The 21,489-nt window shown below is 39.6% G+C and overlaps 1 protein-coding gene across 9 annotated transcripts in view; it reads right to left on the bottom strand.

Moving 5' to 3' along the window:
- Positions 1 to 8,040: 8,040 nt before the first annotated feature.
- Positions 8,041 to 21,489, bottom strand: part of ARHGAP20 (Rho GTPase activating protein 20) — a 218,335-nt gene continuing 204,886 nt past the window's right edge. For all 9 annotated transcript variants that reach the window (XM_086339118.1, XM_086339117.1, XM_086339119.1 and 6 more), the window contains 4 exons: positions 20,068 to 20,177; positions 17,305 to 17,494; positions 14,331 to 14,445; positions 8,041 to 13,252 (listed from right to left, as the gene is read on the bottom strand). In XM_086339118.1, coding sequence (XP_086195244.1) covers positions 11,415 to 13,252; positions 14,331 to 14,445; positions 17,305 to 17,494; positions 20,068 to 20,177 — 2,253 coding nt within the window. In that variant the 3' untranslated portion in view covers positions 8,041 to 11,414. The remainder of the gene's footprint in view (positions 13,253 to 14,330; positions 14,446 to 17,304; positions 17,495 to 20,067; positions 20,178 to 21,489) is intronic.

The raw sequence follows: 21,489 nt of genomic DNA on the forward strand, positions 1-21,489 counted from the left end.
GGGTCGGGAAGATCCTCTGGAGAAGGGAATGGCAATCCACTCTAGTAGTCTTGCCTGGAGAATCCCATGGACAGAGAAGCCTGGTGGGGTCACAAAGAGTTGGATACGACTCAGTGTTATGTGACAGATGCCATAGGTTTTCTAACATTGTGCTTTCATTTTTATTTGTCTCTAGGTATTTTCTGATTTCTTCAGTGACCCATTGGTTATTTAGTAACATGCTGTTTAACTGTCATGTATTTGTGTTTTTAAGTTTTTGTTTTCCTTGTACTTTATTTCTAACCTTATAGCATTGTGATCAGAAAGATGCTTGAAATGATTTCAACTTTTTAAAATTTACTGAGGTTTGCCTTATGGTCAAGTCTGAAGAATCTTCCATATGCTCTTGAGAAGAATGTGATGTCTTCTGCTTTTTTTTATATATATATATTTTAAATTTTATTTTATTTTTTAACTTTACAATATTGTATTGGTTTTGCCATATTATCGAAATGAATCCGCCACAGGTATACATGTGTTCCCCATCCTGAACCCTCCTCCCTTCTCCCTCCCCATACCATCCCTCTGGGTCATCCCAGTGCACCAGCCCCAAGCATCCAGTATCATGCATCGAACCTGGACTGGCGACTTTTTTCATACATGATATTATACATATTTCAATGCCATTCTCCCAAATCATCCCACCCTCTCCCTCTCCCACAGAGTCCAAAAGACTGTTCTATACATCAGTGTCTCTTTTGCTGTCTCATACACAGGGTTATTGTTACCATCTTTCTAAATTCCATATATATGCGTTAGTACACTGTATTGGTGTTTTTCTTTCTGGCTTACTTCACTCTGTATAATAGGCTCCAGTTTCATCCACCTCATTAGAACTGATTCAAATGTATTCTTTTTAATGGCTGAGTAATACTCCATTGTGTATATGTACCACTGCTTTCTTATCCATTAATCTGCTGATGGACATCTAGGTTGTTTTCATGTCCTGGCTATTATAAACAGTGCTGTGATGAACATTGGGGTACACGTGTCTCTTTCAATTCTGGTTTCCTCAGTGTGTATGCCCAGCAGTGAGATTGCTGGATCATAAGGAAGTTCTATTTCCAGTTTTTTAAGGAATCAGTTTGCATTCCCACCAACAGTGTAAGAGGGTTCCCTTTTCTCCACACCCTCTCCAGCATTTATTGCTTGTAGACTTTTGGATAGCAGCCATTCTGACTGGCGTGAAATGGTACCTCATAGTGGTTTTGATTTGCATTTCTCTGATAATGAGTGATGTTGAGCATCTTTTCATGTGTTTGTTAGCCGCCTGTATATCTTCTTTGGAGAAATGTCTATTTAGTTCTTTGGCCCATTTTTTGATTGGGTCATTTTGTCTGCTGCTTTTGGATGAAATATTCTATAATATCAATTAAGTCCATCTTGCCTAATGTGTCATTGAAGGCCTGTGCTTCCTTATTCTTCTGAATGATCTGACCACTGATGAAGGTGGGGTGTTAGAGTCCTCCCACTATTTTGTGTTACTGTCTATTTCTTACTTTATGGTTGTTAGTATCTGTCTTGCATCTTGAGTTGCTCCTATGTTGGGTGCATATATATATTTATAATTATTATACGTTCCTTTGGATTGATTCTTTGATCATTATGTAGTGTCCTTTGTCCTTGTTTCTCAGTTTTTGTTTTAAAGTCTATTTTGTCTGATAGGAATATTGCTACTCTGGTTTTCTTTTGAATTTCAGTTTGCATGGAATACCTTCTCCCATTCCCTTACTTTCTGTCTGTAAGTGTCCCTAGGTCTGAGGTGGGTCTCTTGTAGCACATATATAGATTGTTTTTGTTATCTACCCAGCCAGTTTATGTCTTTTGGTTGGTGCATTTAATTGATTTACATTTAAGGTAATTATTGATATATAGGATACTATCACCATTTTCTGTATTGAGTTTTTTATTTTTGTAAGTCTACTCCTTCTCTTGTGTTTCCTGCCTAGAGAAGTTCCTTTAGCATTTGTTGTTAGACTGGTTTGGTGATGCTGAATTCTCTTAACTTTTGCTTGTCTGTAAAATTTGATTTTTCCATCAAATCTGAATGAAAGCCTTGTTGGGAAGAGTATTCTTGGTTGTAGATTCTTCCCTTTAATCACTTCAGATATATTGTACCACTCCCTTCTGGCTTGTAGAGTTTCTGTTGAGAAATGAACTGATAACCTTACAGAAGTTCCCTCCCCTTTTTGATTTTAATAGTTTATCTTTGTCTTTAACTTTTGTCAGTTTGATTACTATGTGTCTTCCTCCTTGGGTTTATCCTGCCTGGAGCTCTCTGTGCTTCCTGGACTTGGTCGATTATTTCCTTTCCCACGTTATGGAAAATTTCAGCCATTTTCTCTTCAAACATTTCCTCAGGTCGTCTCTCTCTTCTCCTTCTGGGACCCCCGTATTGTGAATGTTGGTGCATTTAATGTTGTCCCAGAGGTCTCTTAGGCTGTTTCCATTTCTTTTCATTCTTTTTTTCTATTTTCTGTTTTGCAGCAGTGATTTCCACTATCCTGTCTTCCAGGTCACTTATCCATTCTTCTGCCTCAATTCTTCCGTGACTGATTGCTTCTAGCATACTGTTCATCTGTATTTGTTCTTTAGTTCCTCTAGGACTTTGTTAAACATTTCTTGCATCTTCTCATTTTTTTCTGAGATTCTGGATCATCTTCATTATCATTGTTTTTAATTCTTTTTCTGGAAGCTGGCCTATCTCCACTTCACTTAGTTGTTTTTCTGGGGTTTTAGCTTTTTCCTTCATCTGGGGCATAATCCTCAGCCTTTTCAATTTGTTCAAGTTTTAGTGACTGTGGTTTTCATTCTGGAGGCTGGTATTGTAGTTCTTCTAGCTTTTCCTCTGTCTGCCCTCTGGTGGATGAGACTAAGAGGCTCATGCAAACTTCCTGATGGGAGGGACTGGTGGTGGGAAAAACTGGGTCGTGCCCAGGTGGGCAGGGCCATGCTCAGTAAAACTTTAATCCAATTGTCTGCAGATGACTAGGGCTATACTCCTTCGCTGTCAGTTTTTTGGCCAGATGTGACCTAGCCCTGGAATCTACAGTCTCTAAGGTAGGGCTAATGGTGCCCTCTAGGAGGGTTCATGCCATTGGGCACTTCCCACAACTGCTACTGTCAACACTCCCATCCCAAAGGTGAGCCACTTCTCACCCACGCCTTCGCAGAAGACCCTCCAGCACTAGTAGGTAGGTCTGGTTCAGTCTCCTCTGTGGTCACTGTCCTTTCCTCTGGGTCCTAGTGAGCACAAGATTTTGTATGTGCCCTCCAAGACTGGAGTCACTGTTTCCCCCAGTCCTGTAGAAGTCCTGCAATCAAATCCCATTGGCCGTCAAAGTCAACTTCCTTGGGGATTCCTAGTCCCTTTTCTGGATCCCCAGGCTGAGAAGCCTGAGAAGGGGCTCATAACCTTTAAAATAGTGGGAGAACTACTTTGGTATTATGTTCTCCAGTTTGTGGGTCCCTCATCTGGCAAGTATAAGACTTGATTTTACCATGATTGTGCCCCTCCTACCATCTGATTGTGGCTTCTTCTTTGTCTTTGGACCTGGATATCCTTTTCTGGTGGGTTCCAGCATCTTCCTGTTGATGGTTGTTCAACAGTTAGTTGCAATTTCAGTGCTCTCGCAGGAGGAGATTAGAGCACATCCTTCTACTCAGCCATCTTGAACCAATCGGAAGTGAGTTTCTTATACATAAGATATAGTTAGGTAGTTTTTGTTTTGTTTTTTAATCCACAATGTCAATCTTTGTCTTTTCATTGATATATACAGATCACTTATATTTAAGGTAATACATATTGGAGCTTAAGCATGCCATTTTATTTGTTTTCTGTTTTTTCCTCTACTTTTTGTTCCTCTGTCTACTTTGGCTTCCTGTGTCTTAAACATGTCTTTTTTTTTTTTTTTTTAGGATTCCATCCAGCTTTACTTACAGTGTTTTGGAAAGAAATGTTCTCCAAAGATATAGTTTCTGTAGTTGGTTAATTATTACAACATATGGTAAAGAACCTGCCTGCCTGTTCAGGTGACATAAGCAACATGGGTTCAATCCCTGGGTTAGGAAGAGCCCATTGAAGAGGAAATGGCAACCCTCTTCAGGTACTGTTGCCTGGAGAATCCCATGGACAAAGGAGCCTGGTGGGCTATGGTCCATAGGGTTGCAGAGTCAGACATGACTGAAGGGACTTAGCATGTAAATATATTTGTAGCATATTACATTCTGCTGGTATCAACATTTTACCCCTTTGAGTGAAGTATGGAAAACTCATTTCTATTCAGTTCAGTTCAGTTCAGTCACTCAGTCACGTCCGACTCTTTGTGACCCCATGGACTGCAGCACAACAGGCCTCCCTGTCCATCACCAACTCCTGGAGTTTACTCAAACTCATGTCCATTGAGTCGGTGATGCCATCCAACCATCTTGTCCTCCGTCATCCCCTTCTCCTCCTGCCCCAAATCCCTCCCAGCATCAGGGTCTGTTCAAATGTCAGTTCTTCACATCAGGTGGCCAAAGTATTGGAGTTTCAACTTCAGCATCAGTCCTTCCAATGAATATTTAGGACTGATTTCCTTTATGATGGACTAGCTGGATTTCCTTGAAGTCCAAGGGACTCTCAAGAGTCTTCTCCAACACCACAGTCCAAAAGCATCAATTCTTCGGCATTTAGCTTTCTTTATATCCCAACTCTCATATCCATACGTGACTACTGGAAAAACCATAGCTTTGACTAGATGAACCTTTGTTGGCAAAGTATTGTCTCTGCTTTTTTATATGCCATCAAGATCAGTCGTAACTTTTATTCCAAGGAGCAAGCGTCTTTAAATTTCATGGCTGCAGTCACCACCTACAGTGATTCTGGAGCCCCCCAAAATAAACTCTGTCACTGTTTCCATTGTTTCCCCATCTATTTGCCATGAAGTGATGGGACCGGATGCCATTATCTTAGTTTTCTGAATGTTGAGTTTTAAGTCAACTTTTTCACTATCCTCTTTCACGTTCATCAAGAGGCTCTTTCATTCTTCTTTGCTTTCTGCCATTTCTATTAGGTCTCTTTTATTTTTCCCACTTTTAAATATCATTTTCTTGAGTATCACACAGTGTTATAATTTTAGTTTCAAGCGCCACATAAAACTTAAAACTCATGAAGACAGTCAATCATTATATACTATTATTTCTGCTTTCTATTGTCCTACCTTCCTGATGTTCCAAATTTCCTTCTTCTACCATTTACTTTCTGTTTTAAAAAATTCCTTTGGCCAGTCTTTAAGAATGTATCTGTTAGTGACAAATTCTTTACCTTTTCCTCCATCTGAGAAGGTCCTTATTTCTCCTTCATTCACAAAGGACAGTTTCACTGGATATGGGATTCTGGGTTGACAGTTTTCTTTTGGCACTTTCAAAATGTGCCATTTTCTTCTGGCCTCTATGGTTTCAGATGATAATTCCTGTCATTTAAATTGGTGTTCCCCTAAAGGTAAGTGTTACTACTTTCAACACTTTTTCCATAGTCAGTCTTCATTTAATTGTGATATGTCTTCCTTCGCATTTATCCAGTTTGGGTGTCACTTAGTTTCCTGAACGTGTATATTTGTATATTTTATCAAATTTGGGGAGTTTTTAGGTATCATTTCTCTGAATACTGTCTCAGCCCTACCCTGCTTCTGAAACTCTGATGGTACAAATGTTGGATCTTTTGTTACTGTTCCACAGATCTCTAAGCCTCTGATTACTTTTCTCCCCTTAAGTCTATTTTCTTTGTTTGGATTGTGTAATTCTGTCCTCATGTTAACTGATTCTATCCTGTCATCTTCACTCTGTTACTAGATTTACACTGTGAATTTTTAAATGTTATTGTATTTTTTAGATCTACAATTTTCATTTGGCTGTTTTGTACTTCTGTTTCTTTGGTAAGATTTTCTATTTGTTTCCCTTTGTTTCAAGATAATTTGTACTTAGTTGTCCACAGACATTTTTAAGATGCTAGCTTGCTTTTAAATTTTCATGTTGGCGTCAACTTCTTCTCACTGAACTTGTGATTTTCCTGGTTCTTGGTATGACAGGTGATTTCCAATTGTATGCTGGACACTTCGTCTGTTGTGTTAGGAGACTCTGGGCCCTATTTACTTTCATAGCAGTCACCTTGTTTAGCCTTAACACATAGGCCCTTGGCCTACTGGAAATTGTAGGTTCAGTGAGTTTTTCAGTCTTTTTGGTGCTCTTTTGACCTGTTCTCAGTCAGAGAAGCCTATTTGTTCTTTGGCCCTGAGACTCCCCAGGCTGAGTGCTTTCTGGGGTAGAATCCCTCCTGTCCATGGCATCTGATCATAGTGTCTTTGGATGGGTGGGGGAGTCAGGCCTGCTGGAACAGAGATACTTCCCAGGATGAACTGCTTATTGTGACTCTAGTATCTCCAGTGGGGGTGGGAAGTGTCAGTCAGGCCTGGCCGCTCAGTGTGGCTCAACTATCCCTCTTGCTGGTGGTGCTTGGTGTACGCCCTGGTGTCAGAAGGATGCCATCTGATTCTGGGGAGCAATGCACGGATCTGTGCTGCCTTCTGTTGCTAGGCTGGAAAAGACCAGATCTGGTTCTTCTTCTGTTGGCTGAGGGGATGTAAGATGCCCCGCTACTGTGTTTCCTTTCAGTCCCAGCACTCTGAACCAGTCCACCTGTCTTTGATTGGTCTCTGTGTTGTTTCCGGGATTTATAGATGTACTTAGAAGCAGCAGGGAGGCAGGTCTACACTGTTTGGACCAACTTTCAGCCCAATTATTTCTACATTTATCATCGGTTTCTGAATTATTTCTGATACTGAGTGATTTTCTTAGAGATATCTAGCTTATAACTTAGCAAAGTTTGGATGGTCCTCAAGTACCTAACTTTGTGTCTGCTTTAATATGGAAGAGGTATTATCATCATCATCATTTTAAGATGAAAGGATGAAAAGAAGAGCCTGGGGTCAGAATGAGGTTCTAGCTGAATGTACCTACCACAAAGGGCTACAGTGAGCACTAAATGAAATAAAACCAACAATGCACTGGTCACCAGTGCACACAGGCAACAGTGAGCACCCAATGTTATTGTTCCCCTTCTTCTACACAACCCAATTTCCCTTAGTTGTTTGAAGTCCCTGAGGACACAATATTTTTTCACCTTTATCCTAGGGTCTAGAACAGTACCTACAATAAAACTTAGATAGCCTGACTAGCATTTACATCATTTGTTAACCTCTCTCTCTCCTTAGACAAACTCTTTTTCCCTTTTCTTAACTAAGCTCTTGAGCTCTTTGTGATTCAGTGTCTTGAATTACTTTCCTCCTCTCTAATCATTCACTATATCTTCAAGCAGTGTTTCTCTGTGTTCATATATTTTGATGATTCTCTGCTTCTCAGTCATCTCATTCTTGGGCAAAGATATAAAATGATTCTTTCTTCTGAAAATTTTAGACAGTAACAATTAATTCCTGTGATCTGGCAGAGACTGGGTATTTCTTTAAGCATCCATTTTACTTGCTCAGAGTAATAGGCCTATGCCACAAGTACATGTTTTTAGCTAGTTTATTCACTCCTCGTGGCATATCAAGAGGCTGTAAGAAGTTCTAAATTTAATTTCAAGTTACTGTAATCTAAAAATTAAACCTAGAGAAAAATACTAGCATTTAAATCTTAAATGTCTCCCAAATCAGCATCTTCTATTGTCACATAAAATCAAACTCCAGAGAACATATTTACTTTGCCTTAACAAATTAAATAGGTAGAAAAACACTTTGATCTACAAATGCATGTGCACTCTGACAATGCACAACGAGAAAGCATTCCACAAATTAAGAAACAACATGCATCTTCTACCACCCTGTGCATATTTCTTTGGGACTTGGAAACAAAATTTTCCAAATTACACCCCAGAGCCTTCTGCCAATTCTATCACACACCCAGTACTATGTAGAACTGAAGTTTATGAAATTCCACCCCTCCCTTTTAAAAACAAACAAACAATACAAATGAAGGATTTATATTTACAAGTGGCTTAGGAACAGAGTAGACTCACACTTAGGGTAGAAAGCACAGAATTTAAGAGTACTCTTCCTTTCAGCAGGAAACTTAGCTTATGCGATATCCTTGTAACCAGAATAGATATTAAAGAAATTAACATTTTACCCAGCTTTATTGTTAAATTTTTTTCTTTGTATTGAAATAAACAGTTTGCAGATACTTCCTCTCAAGTCATTAAAACATGACCAGGTAAAAAAGATTAAAAACCATAATTTGGATTAAGATACATAATATTTTTAGTTTCAACAGACAAAATATGCCACTGGTTCGAGGATACATTAGATCCTTTCGATTCAATGCCATTCCATGAAAAGCCGAAAAGCCACAAAACTAAGATAATTTATTGAACTCAATGTTTTTAGTAGATTAAGCTGCTTCTTTAGAAGCAAAAATCATCTTTGCATTTCTTTAACATTTAGGTCTTTACTGCTCAGAATGAATCATTTTTTTTCTGGATTAAGGTCAGGTGTATATTTTTAACCTTTCTGAAATGGTGCATAAACTTACATACAGCGAACCTCCATGAACTTTGAGGAGGCAAAGATACTCATGGGAAATGAGAGAAATGAGAATATTTACTGACTTTATATGACTTTATAAGTACTGATGTTTTGTAGTATCTGGATCTAGACATCCTGGGATGTTTGGACATGTCTGGAATCAATTAGATACTCTGGTCAGAAGGGCTCAAATTTAGACAAGAAGATCTCATACATCAATTGAACTGAGTTGATGGTTCTTTGCCATGAGAACACAGACAATATGTATCTGATTCTAGGAGCACAGTGTACATGTAATATCTAAGAAAAACAAAGACTTTATGTCTAAAATGTATTGTTTGGTAAACAGTAAGATCAGAAAAATATAAAAGAAATAAAGCCCTCCTTTTCTAGAGAGACTGACCACACGGCCTATGACTAAAAGCTCAAAGTTCCAATCAACATTAATTACATTTTATGCAATTTCCAATATTAAGCAGAAATTGGGCTCGTTAGCTAAAACAAGTCTACAAAGGGCAATATTGCCCTGGTGGGACTGTTAACTCTGAAGGATGATGTTTTATTTAACAGACAGCATGGACTTCATACATATCCATAATCAGTGCCTTTAAAACCAAACAACTTTAAAAGTTAGCAGCAGTTTCTGCGAGTACAAAAATACACATTTATTACATAACATATGGTAGTAAAATTTGTCAAGATATATTATACAAACTCAAAGCATTTTAGATAAAGCATTGGTCTAATATATTATAGATTGATGGAGTATAATAAAATGACATGTAGTCTGTCTTCAAATCATACAATATAATACTTTACAGCAATATTAATTATTCACATTAAATGTTGCAGGAGTATCTAAGGGAACACAGAGAACAGGAATGGTTATGGAAGAACCTCAGCATCTTCTATGCTTCAAACTGAGTAGATGGTTTCCTAACCACCAATGTGAAAGAAAAAAGGATACAACTATTATTTTGTTAAGCAGAGAAGCAATTTCTTCTGGAAAGACACTCCAAGCCATAAGAGCTTCATTCACATCTTGCGGTTCTGCAGTAGTATGCCCTAAGGGTGAGGGGAATCCCTGTTGCCTTTATATATCATACCACAAAAGATGCATATGGACACTGAGGAGTCTAAATATACGAGTGGTTAGTTAAAAGGTAAAATCTACTTCACATCTGTGACTGAGATGGCCAGTGTCATAAAGGAGCTCTTTTGAGAGAGTTCTAAAAGTTAATTACAATGCTTAGGACAAACAGGGCCATGTCCCCTAGAGGTAGGTAGCACCTATAGCTAATACTGAAAGGACTTCTCTCTTACAGAACACATTATTTTTTTATAAGTGAAAAATGCAACCTTTAGAACAACATTGAGAAAATATTTGACATCAAAGTTTCTGGGTGGCTGAGGAAAATAATTTGAAATAAGTATTGTGGGGGGGAGGTCCATCTGATATTGAACTCAATGGGCTCTAAGCAACTTCTTTTAAGTATTTAAAATGAAGGAAGATGCACATCCATTTCTGATTCTTTTGCATCACTCTGGCTGGCAAGGCCTAATAACCCAAGGAAATAATCCAGGAGATGTACTGGTGTAATCTTTAAGGCAAGAGGAGAAATGTCCATCAATATGGAATAAATCAATGGGGGTATAAACTGAACTATTGGAACAAAAAAGATGTAAAAACTTCTGGAGGTAAGATAATCCCAAGCCAATGACTGTCAAAAAGAAGGCCTGAGAGCCACTCTGACGGCTCCTCCACTCTGTGACTATTTATAACCTGCCAACCTCAAAACTGTTCTCTCAACTGACAAATGACCATCAGTAAAGAGATGACTTATCAGGAATTTTTTCTGGCTGACTAAGAGGTAAGGAACAGAAAAACATTTCAGCAAAGAGGAGTCATGCTTTGATCACATGTTTGCAACAGCAACTGGTTAAGAGAAAGGGCTGCACTGGCAGTCTTTCCCTCCACACTAAGACAGTGGATACAGTGGGAAGGTCGTCTTATAACAGGACAAGGTTCTGAGCTCAGGCACCTTGAAAGGACACAGAGATGAGCAGTCGTCTCCTTCTTCCTCCTCACTGCAGTGTGCAGTGGAGCCTCTGTGGAGCACGAAACACAGACGGAAAAACTCAACCAATACAAAAAAACAAAACAAACAAAACCACCTACAATATCATGGTACTCATGGCTTTCAAATCACTTCAGTTTTTTTCTTCTCTGGCTGCCACCAATGGGCTGATACCTGAAATGATGCTGTGAGGGTATGTGACTGAATATAAAATGTCACAGAAATGGCCACTGGTTTGGATTTGGGGAAAAATTTCACATAATTTTCTTTATTATCAGATGTGTTACCTCTTTAGCTTTGACTAGCGGCATTATTTTGGCCTACTTATTAAAAACATTCCATGGAATAATGGTTTCTCTGCAGCCCTCCCTCTCTCTCCACACTTCCTGTTTTTCGCTTATCTCCTGGCTTCCTCAGGAACTAATCTCATCATAAACAGCATGTTTCCTCTACAGAAGATGCTTTCTCTAGCTGTCTGCTCATAGCTCTTAAAATGCACGGCAGGATCCATCCATGCTTTAATACGGAAAAGCCTCCCAAACACTGAGGTCACAGAATTTTTCAGTCTAAACTTTTGGCCAAATAGTCTCAAGAAAGAGAATTCGTTTGTTGTCCTAAGTATTAGCAATGATTATCTTTAGGCTACCCATCCCAGGTATTTTATACAAAGGGGTCATAGTAATTGTTGTCTCATTATCAGCCTGTTTCTGTTCTTGTAGATGTCAGGTTCTCATGGTGGTTACATGTCTTTGGCCAAATGTCTATCCTCAGCATCACACACCACGGGCGGCCCTGAGTCTGGGCTGGACGCATCATCCACAGTCAAAGAGCCAGGGGAGGATCTTCTCTGGGGCAGCATACCAGGAGAGCACTGCCCGCTATCCTTTCCTTCCTCGGGCGACTTCATATGAAGCCCAAGTCTGTCTTCCACGAGGCTGAACAGAGAGCTACAGTATTTCTCTGAGTCCTGGCTGGGGTAGGAACTATACCAGCGGGCCGTCTGAACAGCTCCCAGTCCTTCAGCTGCCCTTTGGGGCACGTCTTTCTGCCTTTCTTGTAGTGTGATGGCTTCCGGAACACCAGAAGCATGTGCAGGAGGATCCGTGGGTCCTTTTAGAGAACCCACTTTATTTTCCTCTGGTCTGGGTGCCCTTGCCTTCTTTTTGAGAGACCAGTTTTTCAAACTGGCTACACCACTCTTCAACCATGTGCTGGGGTGAAGAGTTACAGAATGCATGTGTGAATGCCACTCTACGCTGTCCTTTTTTGTATAGGCCAGGCGGCCGCTGGCCTGCCCTGATGAGGGACCAGGAATTCCAGAAATGAGGCCAGAACTGCTAAAGTCAGAAGAAAGCTCTGCCTGTTTTCTTTGAAAAGTACAATCTATTGGAGAGGATGTTTCAGTGGGTGTAAACACAGAGTGTTCAGAAATCTGAGAAAAAGCACTATCTTGGGAGCTTACTGATGAACCAGATGGGGAAGTGCCTGGGGAGGACAAGCTGGAATAGCTAGTCCTTGAGCAAAGGTTTAAACTTGGGGGTAAAACCTTCTCCACGTTTTGGTTTGTGGCACTACTCTTGCCCACCTCAATCCCCATGACCAAACTCTGATTAATAAGCTTTTGGCCCTCCATTTGTAAAGACTTGTGCCGCTTGAGATAATCTTCCTCTCCATGAAAGAGACTGGCTTCGTAGCTGGCTTTCTGCTGCTTCTTTGGATAAATCCCCCTGAGATAGGTCAGTCTGCAGTGCTGGTCATCAATGCTGGGCTCTGAGCAGCGCCGTTGCCTCCTTGAACTCTTGAGGGTGTCTGCAGTGTGTGGCGGGGAGTATTCGGATGCATCCATGTCAAAGGGCTGGCTCCTGGGATGATCACAGGAGGACATGTGACTGTACGATGCCACGGAAATGGCTACTGGCTTGGATTTAGGAAAAAGTTTTACATGACTTCCTTCATTATCAGACAAACTTTTCTTCTTAACATTTTTACTAGCGGCATTTTTCTTGCTATCAATGCCTGTGACTAAACTCTTTTTAAAACATGTCTTACCCCCTTCCTGAAGGGGTTGATTCTGATTCAGATGGCTCTCATCTTTTTTTGAGAGAATGGCATCACAGCTGGACTTGCGTAGCTTTTTCTGATAAAACTCCCTGAGATAGGAAAGCTTTGAATCGAGATAGTCGATGCTGGGCTCCGAGCAGCGGCGGTGTCGCCTCAGGCCTTTTGGAGCATCTGCGGCAGCTGTGGACAGGCGGCTGGGTGTGCTCGCGCCAGAGGGGGCCTGGGTGCGTGGGACCTTGGTGTACACTGCAGTGTCCACTGGCTTGGACTCCATGGGCTGTCCCATTGGAATGTCTTCATCTTTAGAATGGCCTAAGTCAAAGTCACTCAGGGTTAAAAGGCCTTCCACCTCAGGCTGGTCAAGGTCATAGTCACTGAGGGTTAACACGGAGTCCATGCTTCTGCTACCCTGACCAAGTTTCTTTACCAAGTCACGACATGGGGCGTCAACATCGTCATTCAGCTCATTTTCCAAGCTGTCATAGGAGGAGTCATTCAGCTGGAAGCAAGAGATATCTGTCGAAAAAGGGAACCATGATTAACATTTTTAATGAACACAAATGCATGCTGCCTTAAAAATAAGAAAAAAAACCTAACTATGATGATATTTGGTGTAATTCTGTTTTTAAATATAGATTGTTCAAATTTTCACTCTAAGGAAAGAAAGAATCTTTCATAATCTCCCCAGATGTAAGTGCAAAATTAAAAATAAACTGTTGAGGTATACGAGATTTACCTCAGTTCCTGAAGAAATAGGCTTTCTTTAAGATTTCCTCGATGAGAAGATGGTCATAATACCAAGAAACAGTTAAAAATATAAAGAAATTAATGCCAGATATATCCAGGTTTGGATTAAGACTCTGTCTTTTAAATGGATCTGCTGGTGTATACACATAATTAACTCTAATCTCAAGAGAAACCATTTACCAGCCCTATCAATTTCTCTTTGACAAGGTTCTTTACTATATATTACTTTATCTTTACTACAATCACAACAGTTAGATATGATGGTTATCCATATTTGTAGATGAAAATATTGATGTTCAGTGGCATCGAAGAATTGGCCAAAGACAACATAACTAGTAATTGGTGTTATAAGAATTCATAATTTGGAATATTGAGCGTCTTTACTCGCCATACACCCCAGCCTGCCCCGTGATGTTACTTGTTTTTAATGTGTTTAGCAGTTCACGAGAATTCTGAGAAGCCTCAGGGACCTCTAAGAGGGAGGCGAGGAGAAAAAACAGGGCTGTCTCTATTACCTCTGGGCCTTCTCCTCCAGTTTCAACCAGAGCAGTTGTGTTATACATATTGGGGCTCCCTGTATAGTTTATTTTTAAAAAGGTTAAAAACATCATACTATATAATGCTGCCACTAACAATCTGGGACCTTGTCTTATACACTTCTTAACCCTACCACAGTGTTAACATACCCTGACCTTCTAAGGAAGGAGCAGAATCCTAGACCTATTGACCGAGGTGAGAGGCCCTCTTCACCTGAGCTGCTGTGGGCTCCAGGATAACCACTGTCCCAGCTGATTTTCACAGACGTGTGTCTGTTTCCCACAAAAAACAATCCAGTTATTCACAATACCTGAGGCATTCTCTCTGGTATCACATCTCACTGAAACCTCTCCCAAGAGGGAAGTGATTTCTTCTCCAAATATCCGACAGCAGTTTTCAATAAGAAACTGTATAAGCAGAGAAACCTGTACAAAAAACGGACAAAAATGAGCTGCAAACTTCTCATACAGCCTGTCTGTAAATCACATTTCATATATGAATCCTAATTCTAACAAAAAATGCCAAAGAATCCCGAGAAAAATTCAGGTTTGCTTTACAATACAGTTTCCCCTACAAAACTATGATACTTTCAAGAGTAGTTTGAGTATAGACATTAATTTTAATCAGTAGACTAGTTATTACTTGTGGCCTTGGCTTAATACTAACATTTTTATACCAACTGTCTTGTCTTTAAAATTGGAGTAATTTTAAGTATTCTCTATAGGGCACTTGGGGTGAGGAAACACACTTTCTCATTAAAATTCATGAAGTGTCATTAAGTGAAGACTTATAAAATGTATTTCTTATGCAAAAGGCAGGTGTCATGAGCTGGGAAGTTGGTAGGTATCTACCTCTGTGGTTCTCTGTGAGGAGGAGAGACAGCTGGAGAAAAAACTTGCACTTTGCTGACTAGTCTCTTCCTATGCATTTCTTTCTCTTAGCCCTGCCAACTGGAGGTGCTTCGGGAAGAGGTAAGATTTTACTAGGGAGCTTTGTGTCTCCATGAGATATACAGAAACCTTTACATAGCTTTTTTTGCCCCAATAGCTGAAGCAAAGCCCCAACTCCTGTACTTATAATCAGGCAATACAGGAGTGTGTGATTTCAAGTAACTATTAGGTTGGGCCAAAAGTAATTGTGGTTTTGCACTGTTGAACTCTGCTGTTTGATGTTGGAATACATTCTTAAATAAATGTGGTTGTGGTATACATCATTTTAATGTGAAATTTTTGCTTTATGTTTTTGGCAAATGACACTACTTTCTGTGTATTTTATATCTATTTTAGACTATGGAAATGAAGTTAGACAAAAAGCAACTTTGAGCAATTTTCTTATTTGAGTTCAAAATGGGTCATAAAGCAGTGGAGACAACTTACAACATCAACAGTGTATTTGGCCCAGAAACTGCTAATAAATAGTGCAGTGCTATTTGTTTTTGCAAAGGAGACAAGAGCCTTGCAGATGAGGGGCTTACTGGCCAGCCACCAGAAGTTGACAGTGACCAACTGAGAGTAAACAGTGAAGCTGATCCCCTTACAACTAAATGAGGAGTTGCCGAAGAACTTATCTGAAGCAAACTGGAAAGGTGAAAAAACTCGCTAAGTGGGTGCCTCATGAACTGACTGAAAATTTAAAAAACTGTCATTTAGAAGTGTCATCTTCTCTTATTCTATGTGACAACAATGAACTATTTCTTGATCGGATTGTGACGTGTGACCAAAAGTGGATTTTACACGACAACTGGTTATGACCAGCTCAGTAGCTGGACCAAGAAGAAGCTCCAAAGCACTTCCCAAAGCCAAACTTGCAGCAAAAAAAGGTCATGGTCACCGTTTGGTGGTCTGCTGCCTGTCTGAATCCCGGTGAAACCATTACATCTGAGACAAATGCTCAGCAAATTGATGAGATGCACCGAAAAGTGCAACGTCTGCAGCTGGCACCGGTCAAAAGAAAGGGCCCATTCTTCTCCACAACAACGCCTGACCACACGTTGCACAAGCAAGGCTTCAGAAGTTGACTGAACTGGGCTGCGAAGTTTTGCCTCATCTGCCATATTCACCTGACTTCTTGAAAACCAACTACCTCTTCTTCAAGCATCTTGACAACTTTCTGCAGGAAAACTGCTTCCACAACCAGGAGGAGGCAGAAAATGCTTCGCAAGAGTTTGTCGAATCCCAAAGCATAGATTTTTATGCTACAGGAATCAACAAACTTATTTCTCATTGGAAAAAATGTGTTGATTGTAATGGTTCCTATTTTGATTAATAAAGATTGTGTTTGAGCCTAGTTATAATGATTTAACATTCACAGTCCAAAACTGCATTTGCACCAACTTAAATAATGTATGAACTGGGTATTAGCAACATCTCCATTCATTAGATGAGGAAACTGTGGATTAATGTAATTTTGCCCAAGATTGTAAATCTAGCAAGTGTTAGGGCTGAAAATTGAACCTTGACCTGTCTAATTCCAAAGCCCTTATTTATTTATTTTTTAATTAGAGGATAAAAACTTTACAATACAGTGATGGTTTTTGCCATACGTCAACATGAATTGGCCATAGGTATACATATGGCCCCTCCCTTTTGAACCCCACTCCCACCTCCCTCCCCATCCCACTCCTCTAGGTTGTCAGAGGGCACTGGCTCTGGCTTCCCTGCGTCATAGAGCAAACCCCCTAAATAGATAGACGGCTATCTATTTTATACACGGTACTGTATATGTTCCAGTGCTACTCTCTCCAACCATCCTACCCTCTCCTTCCCCGGCTGTGTCCAAAAGTCTGTTCTTTACATGCGTCTCCTTTGCTGTCCTGCAAGTAAGATCAGCAGTACTATCTTTCTAGATTCCATATATATGCATTAATATACGACATTTGTCTTTCTCTTTCTGACTTACTTCACTCTGTATAATAGGCTCGAGGTTCATACACCTCATTAGAACTGAAAGTCCTTATTTATTTTTAAAATCACATCCACTGTTTTTGTATCACTCTAAGGTTTAAGTCAGTCATAGTTGTTTTTCCTCCTTAAAGAGAAAAGGGAAGCAATCCAACGTCTATCACTCTTTTGCTCAAGAAATTACCTTTTTTGTCGTCTACTAGGATAGGATAAAACACTCAATGAATTCAGATTTACAATGATATGTACTTAGTACATATAGTACTTATTTTCTTAAGTATTTTCACTTAAGAAAATATGTATCTTTCAGAATTCATACCCCGAATTTTAGGTTCAAAATGGGGAATTGGTTCCCCAGAGCAGAAAAAGGAAAAACTTCATTACCTTTTTTGTAAATTCGTTTTCTAGTTCTGGGCTAGAGGAAGTAGGAGGCCAAAGAATGCTTGGGGCGATGCACACTGCTAAATTAAATGCGGTCATCTGATTGGATGAAGAATGTTGCTCAATGTTGTGTAATAACCCAAAAAGATACCTTAGGAGAAGAACATTGGCTCTCGGAAGCTGGTCTAACAGCCTAAAGACAGAAAAATGCACTCTGTAAGCAAACATTTCATAGAAAACCTGCACTGACAGGCAGTCCTCACTTTCACAGTTGAGATGTGCAGGACTGTTAACACGGCACATGCGAAGGGAGGACTGCCTGTGAAGAGGAGAGAGGGAGCACTGGAGATTTATTATTTATTTTGCAATCCAATGAAAATGTAAAAGAATGCAAAAAAGTAATTCATAAAAAGATGCTGTCTGAAATATTTACCTGAAACTGTTACAAAGTATCTTAAGCAAACCCTATAACATTCCAGAATATTCTCAACCAAAACCCCCAAAAAGCTTTCTAATGAAATTAAACAGTTGCATTTAATATGTAACTCCTTTACTTACTAATATGTAGCTCCTTTACTTCCAAGAAGCAACACAGGATTCTGTCTCTTGGTAAAAACCTAAACTTCAGCCATGGGACTCCCAGGTCCATTCTGCTCCGGCAGCTCTCAAGGTCAATTTTGCCCTGCATCTTTCTATCTCACTGACATTACTCGCACATATAATACAAGCTTATAATATTTTTTTCTAATGTTCCTATTTTGTAATTGATAAAGGATTTTAAATGATCATTCACTTGAAATGATTTTTATTGTCAGACAGAAAACAGATACAAATGTTGATAGTCATGGTGGTTGCTTTTTTCCAACAAGAATCTGCAACCTGGGGGAGAAAACTGGGTACTTGGACTCCTGTTGTATAACAATAGAAAGGCGTTTCTTCAGCACTATGGACTGACAATGACAACAGTTTTGAAGGGACAAATTATGAAAGATATGGAAATGAATCAAAGGATTCCTGGATGTATTCAATGGAAAGTAAGGTACTGTTATCACACTCTGGGGTATCTGGGTCATAGGGGTTGAGTTATTTGACTCTGTAAACTGTAGATTACTGATAGCAGTGCACTTAACACTTGCCTGTAGACTCAAAAATCTTATCTGGTAGAGAGATAAATGGTTTATTTGCACATACAGTGCCCCACTCACCGCGCCCCATGCCCTAGCAGTAAAAGCCAGTTTTGCATCTATTTATAAATTCATTTCAGCATTTCTGATTTAATTATGTAAGTTGTGATAGTTTGAAATCTCTTTTGACTTTGCAGTAATATCTTACTAGTTCTCTAATGTTTTAAATAAAACCTCTCACATGTGCTTATTTTGTATTTGTATGAGAGATATAAGTCTAACCCTCTGTAAAATATCTTTTTTTTTTTTTTTTAACTTTACAATATTGTATTGGTTTTGCCATACATTGACATGAATCTGCCACAGGTGTACATATGTTCCCCATCCTGAACCCCCCTCCCACCACCCTCCCCATCCCATCCCTCTGGGTCATTCCAGTGCACCAGCCCGGAGCACCCTATATCATGCATAGAACCTGGACTGACGATTCATTTCACATATAATATACAAAAACATCATCTTTTTAACCATTTGTAGAATATAAAGTTTTAGACAATGAGCAACAAAAAACAGGATCTGACATTCACTGCCCCTGAATGATTTCTGCCAAAACAGACACAATTCTGTTACGTGGCTTTGATTCTGGTGTCTTCAACAGTTATATTATGTTTTTCTATTGATAACAGGTGTCTATCAATAGTAGTGTGTAGATAATGACTTGTATTTTAGAGCTGCTCAAGAAAAACTGCACTAAACAAGCATATGCAAATAAATGATTTTAGGATTCATGGGTTTTCACAGGACTGGAAGTATGCTTTTTGTTCTTTCCTATAAGGGATTAGGGTGGCGAGACCTGCCAGTCACTTCTCTTTGCATTGAATACAAACGATGCATTCTTTGTGATTAGACTGAGATTTTGCAACTCCCTTCTTCCTCGACACTTTTCAACAAGTTGACTGTCCCTCTGAAGCATTCCCACATATTCTGCAGGTATCTCACTAGCATCGATTATACTACTTTGTAATTCTTGGTTTTATCTATCTGTTTTACTAGACTGTGAGACCCTTGAGGGGGAAGGAAGTTTCTCTTTATGGATTCAGTTGTTAAATGAAGTACATAAGGAATAGTCTGGTTAAACTAAGATGTAAATTATAGATTGAGTCTACTGTGTTAACTCTTGGTCTAATGGGTTTCAGCTCCTATCAGATTCAGATGTACAGAATGTGTAAAATGGTCAAGTATTCCATGTTAATAGGATTAGGGAAAAGCAATAAGAAAAGTGACAGTAGCTAGCATAAATCTATATTTAAACTGGTCCCCACGGATATGATTTTGATAGTGATTATGGCTCAGTGGGTGAAGAATCCACCTTCAGTGAAAGAGACACAGAAGACGTGGGCTCAATCTCTGGGTTGGGAATATCCCCTGGAGGAGGAAAGGGCAACCCACTCCAGTATTCTTGCTTGAGAAATCCCATGGACAGAGGTTCCTGGCAGGCTACAGCCCAAAGGGTTGCAAAGAATCAGACACAGTTGAGTGAGTAAACACAGCAAGCACAAGCATACTACCTTCCTAGACAAACTTACAAAATATAAGCTTTTTGAAAATCATTTTTGAAAAATGACCAAGTCAGAATAATTACCTTTGAACTGCATTTATTTTCTCTTCATCATTTCCTTGATCCATTACACAGACCCAGTGATCATAGAGATCTGATGAAAAAATACTTCCTGGAATATTTCGTAGAAAATCCTTATATAGAGGGGAAAAATAAATATTTTAAATTGTTATTCTCAGGTTAAATATTTTTAGAGACATTAGAAAGAAGACACTTTATTGAAAAGTACAGTTACGTTCTCTCTTCTTTGGACTACATGGAGCTCAGTGCCAACCCCTCAATGATGTGCACCCATAGAAACATTTGCTTTGATATTTTTCTAACAAAAACCAGAGGGAAACTGGAGTCTGGACTATAGTGGTAAAGATAAAGGACAACCTGCTTAGGCTGAAATCTCCTGTTTGTGCACATTTTAGCAAACTAGTATAACATGGCGGGGTCTGGCAAACCTAAATCCTTTTTATTTCATTAGTTAAAAGAAATGTATGAAGACATTTGTGAGATTCATAATATAGTAATCAGTCATCCAACCACTCAACAAATATTTATGCATATGTGCCAGGTACTGTTTGAGGTGGTAGGGATAGAGTAGCAAATTAAACCAAGTCCCTGTTATATTAGAACTTTATATTCCAGTGGCTTTGGTGAATAATTTCATGCAGAGATGCTTAGAGCTTCTCCTAGTGTTCCCCCTAGAAGGGCTCTCATATATTAGGAGAAGGAAGCATTCCAGACTATGGCTGGGCTCTGGAAGCATGGGGCAGCACCCCACACGTAATGTACATTAAATAACATGTCTCTGGTACATTATCCTTTCTGGTCTTTGAGACTCTTATACTGAGACACTGGCGGAGCTGGGTGTGATGAAACCAGACTATGACACAAGCAGGATACATCAAACAGTTTCCGGTTTGACATATGTTAATAAAAAGTTTAAAAATAAAGAATTCTGGTCCTGGTCCTGTGTTTCCTATTTTGTTCTAGGCCAAAATGGCAACCCACTCCAGTGTTCTTGCCTGGAGAGTCCCAGGGACGGGGGAGCCTAGTGGGCTGCCACCTATGGGGTCGCACAGAGTCAGACACGACTGAAGCGACTTAGCAGCAGCAATCTCTTTGTTGCTTTTGGCACTGGTTGACTATCTGCTTATAAGTTCCTGCCTACAATGTGGAGACAGGTGAAAATCTGCAACTGAATAATTTTAATTCTTGTTGGAAAATCAAATCAGCAACTTTACCTTTGTGCCTTAAAAAGGGAATGTACAACTTGTTACTTATATGTCATGTTTATACTGCTAATATGGAAGCTATGACTCCTAAGTGTTGCAGTTAACTAATTAGGTGAGCATGTTTCCTACTAGCTAATCAGCTTCTTCATGGCAGAATCAGACCCTCACCTTCTACTTCATACACCTTAATGCCAAGCACATTCCCAGACAGGCGTGCGTG

Source organism: Bos grunniens, chromosome 15, assembly GCF_055505025.1.
Source record: "Bos grunniens cultivar Pamir isolate PY7600 chromosome 15, Bosgru_T2T1.0, whole genome shotgun sequence".
Classification (NCBI taxonomy): Eukaryota; Metazoa; Chordata; class Mammalia; order Artiodactyla; family Bovidae; genus Bos; species Bos grunniens.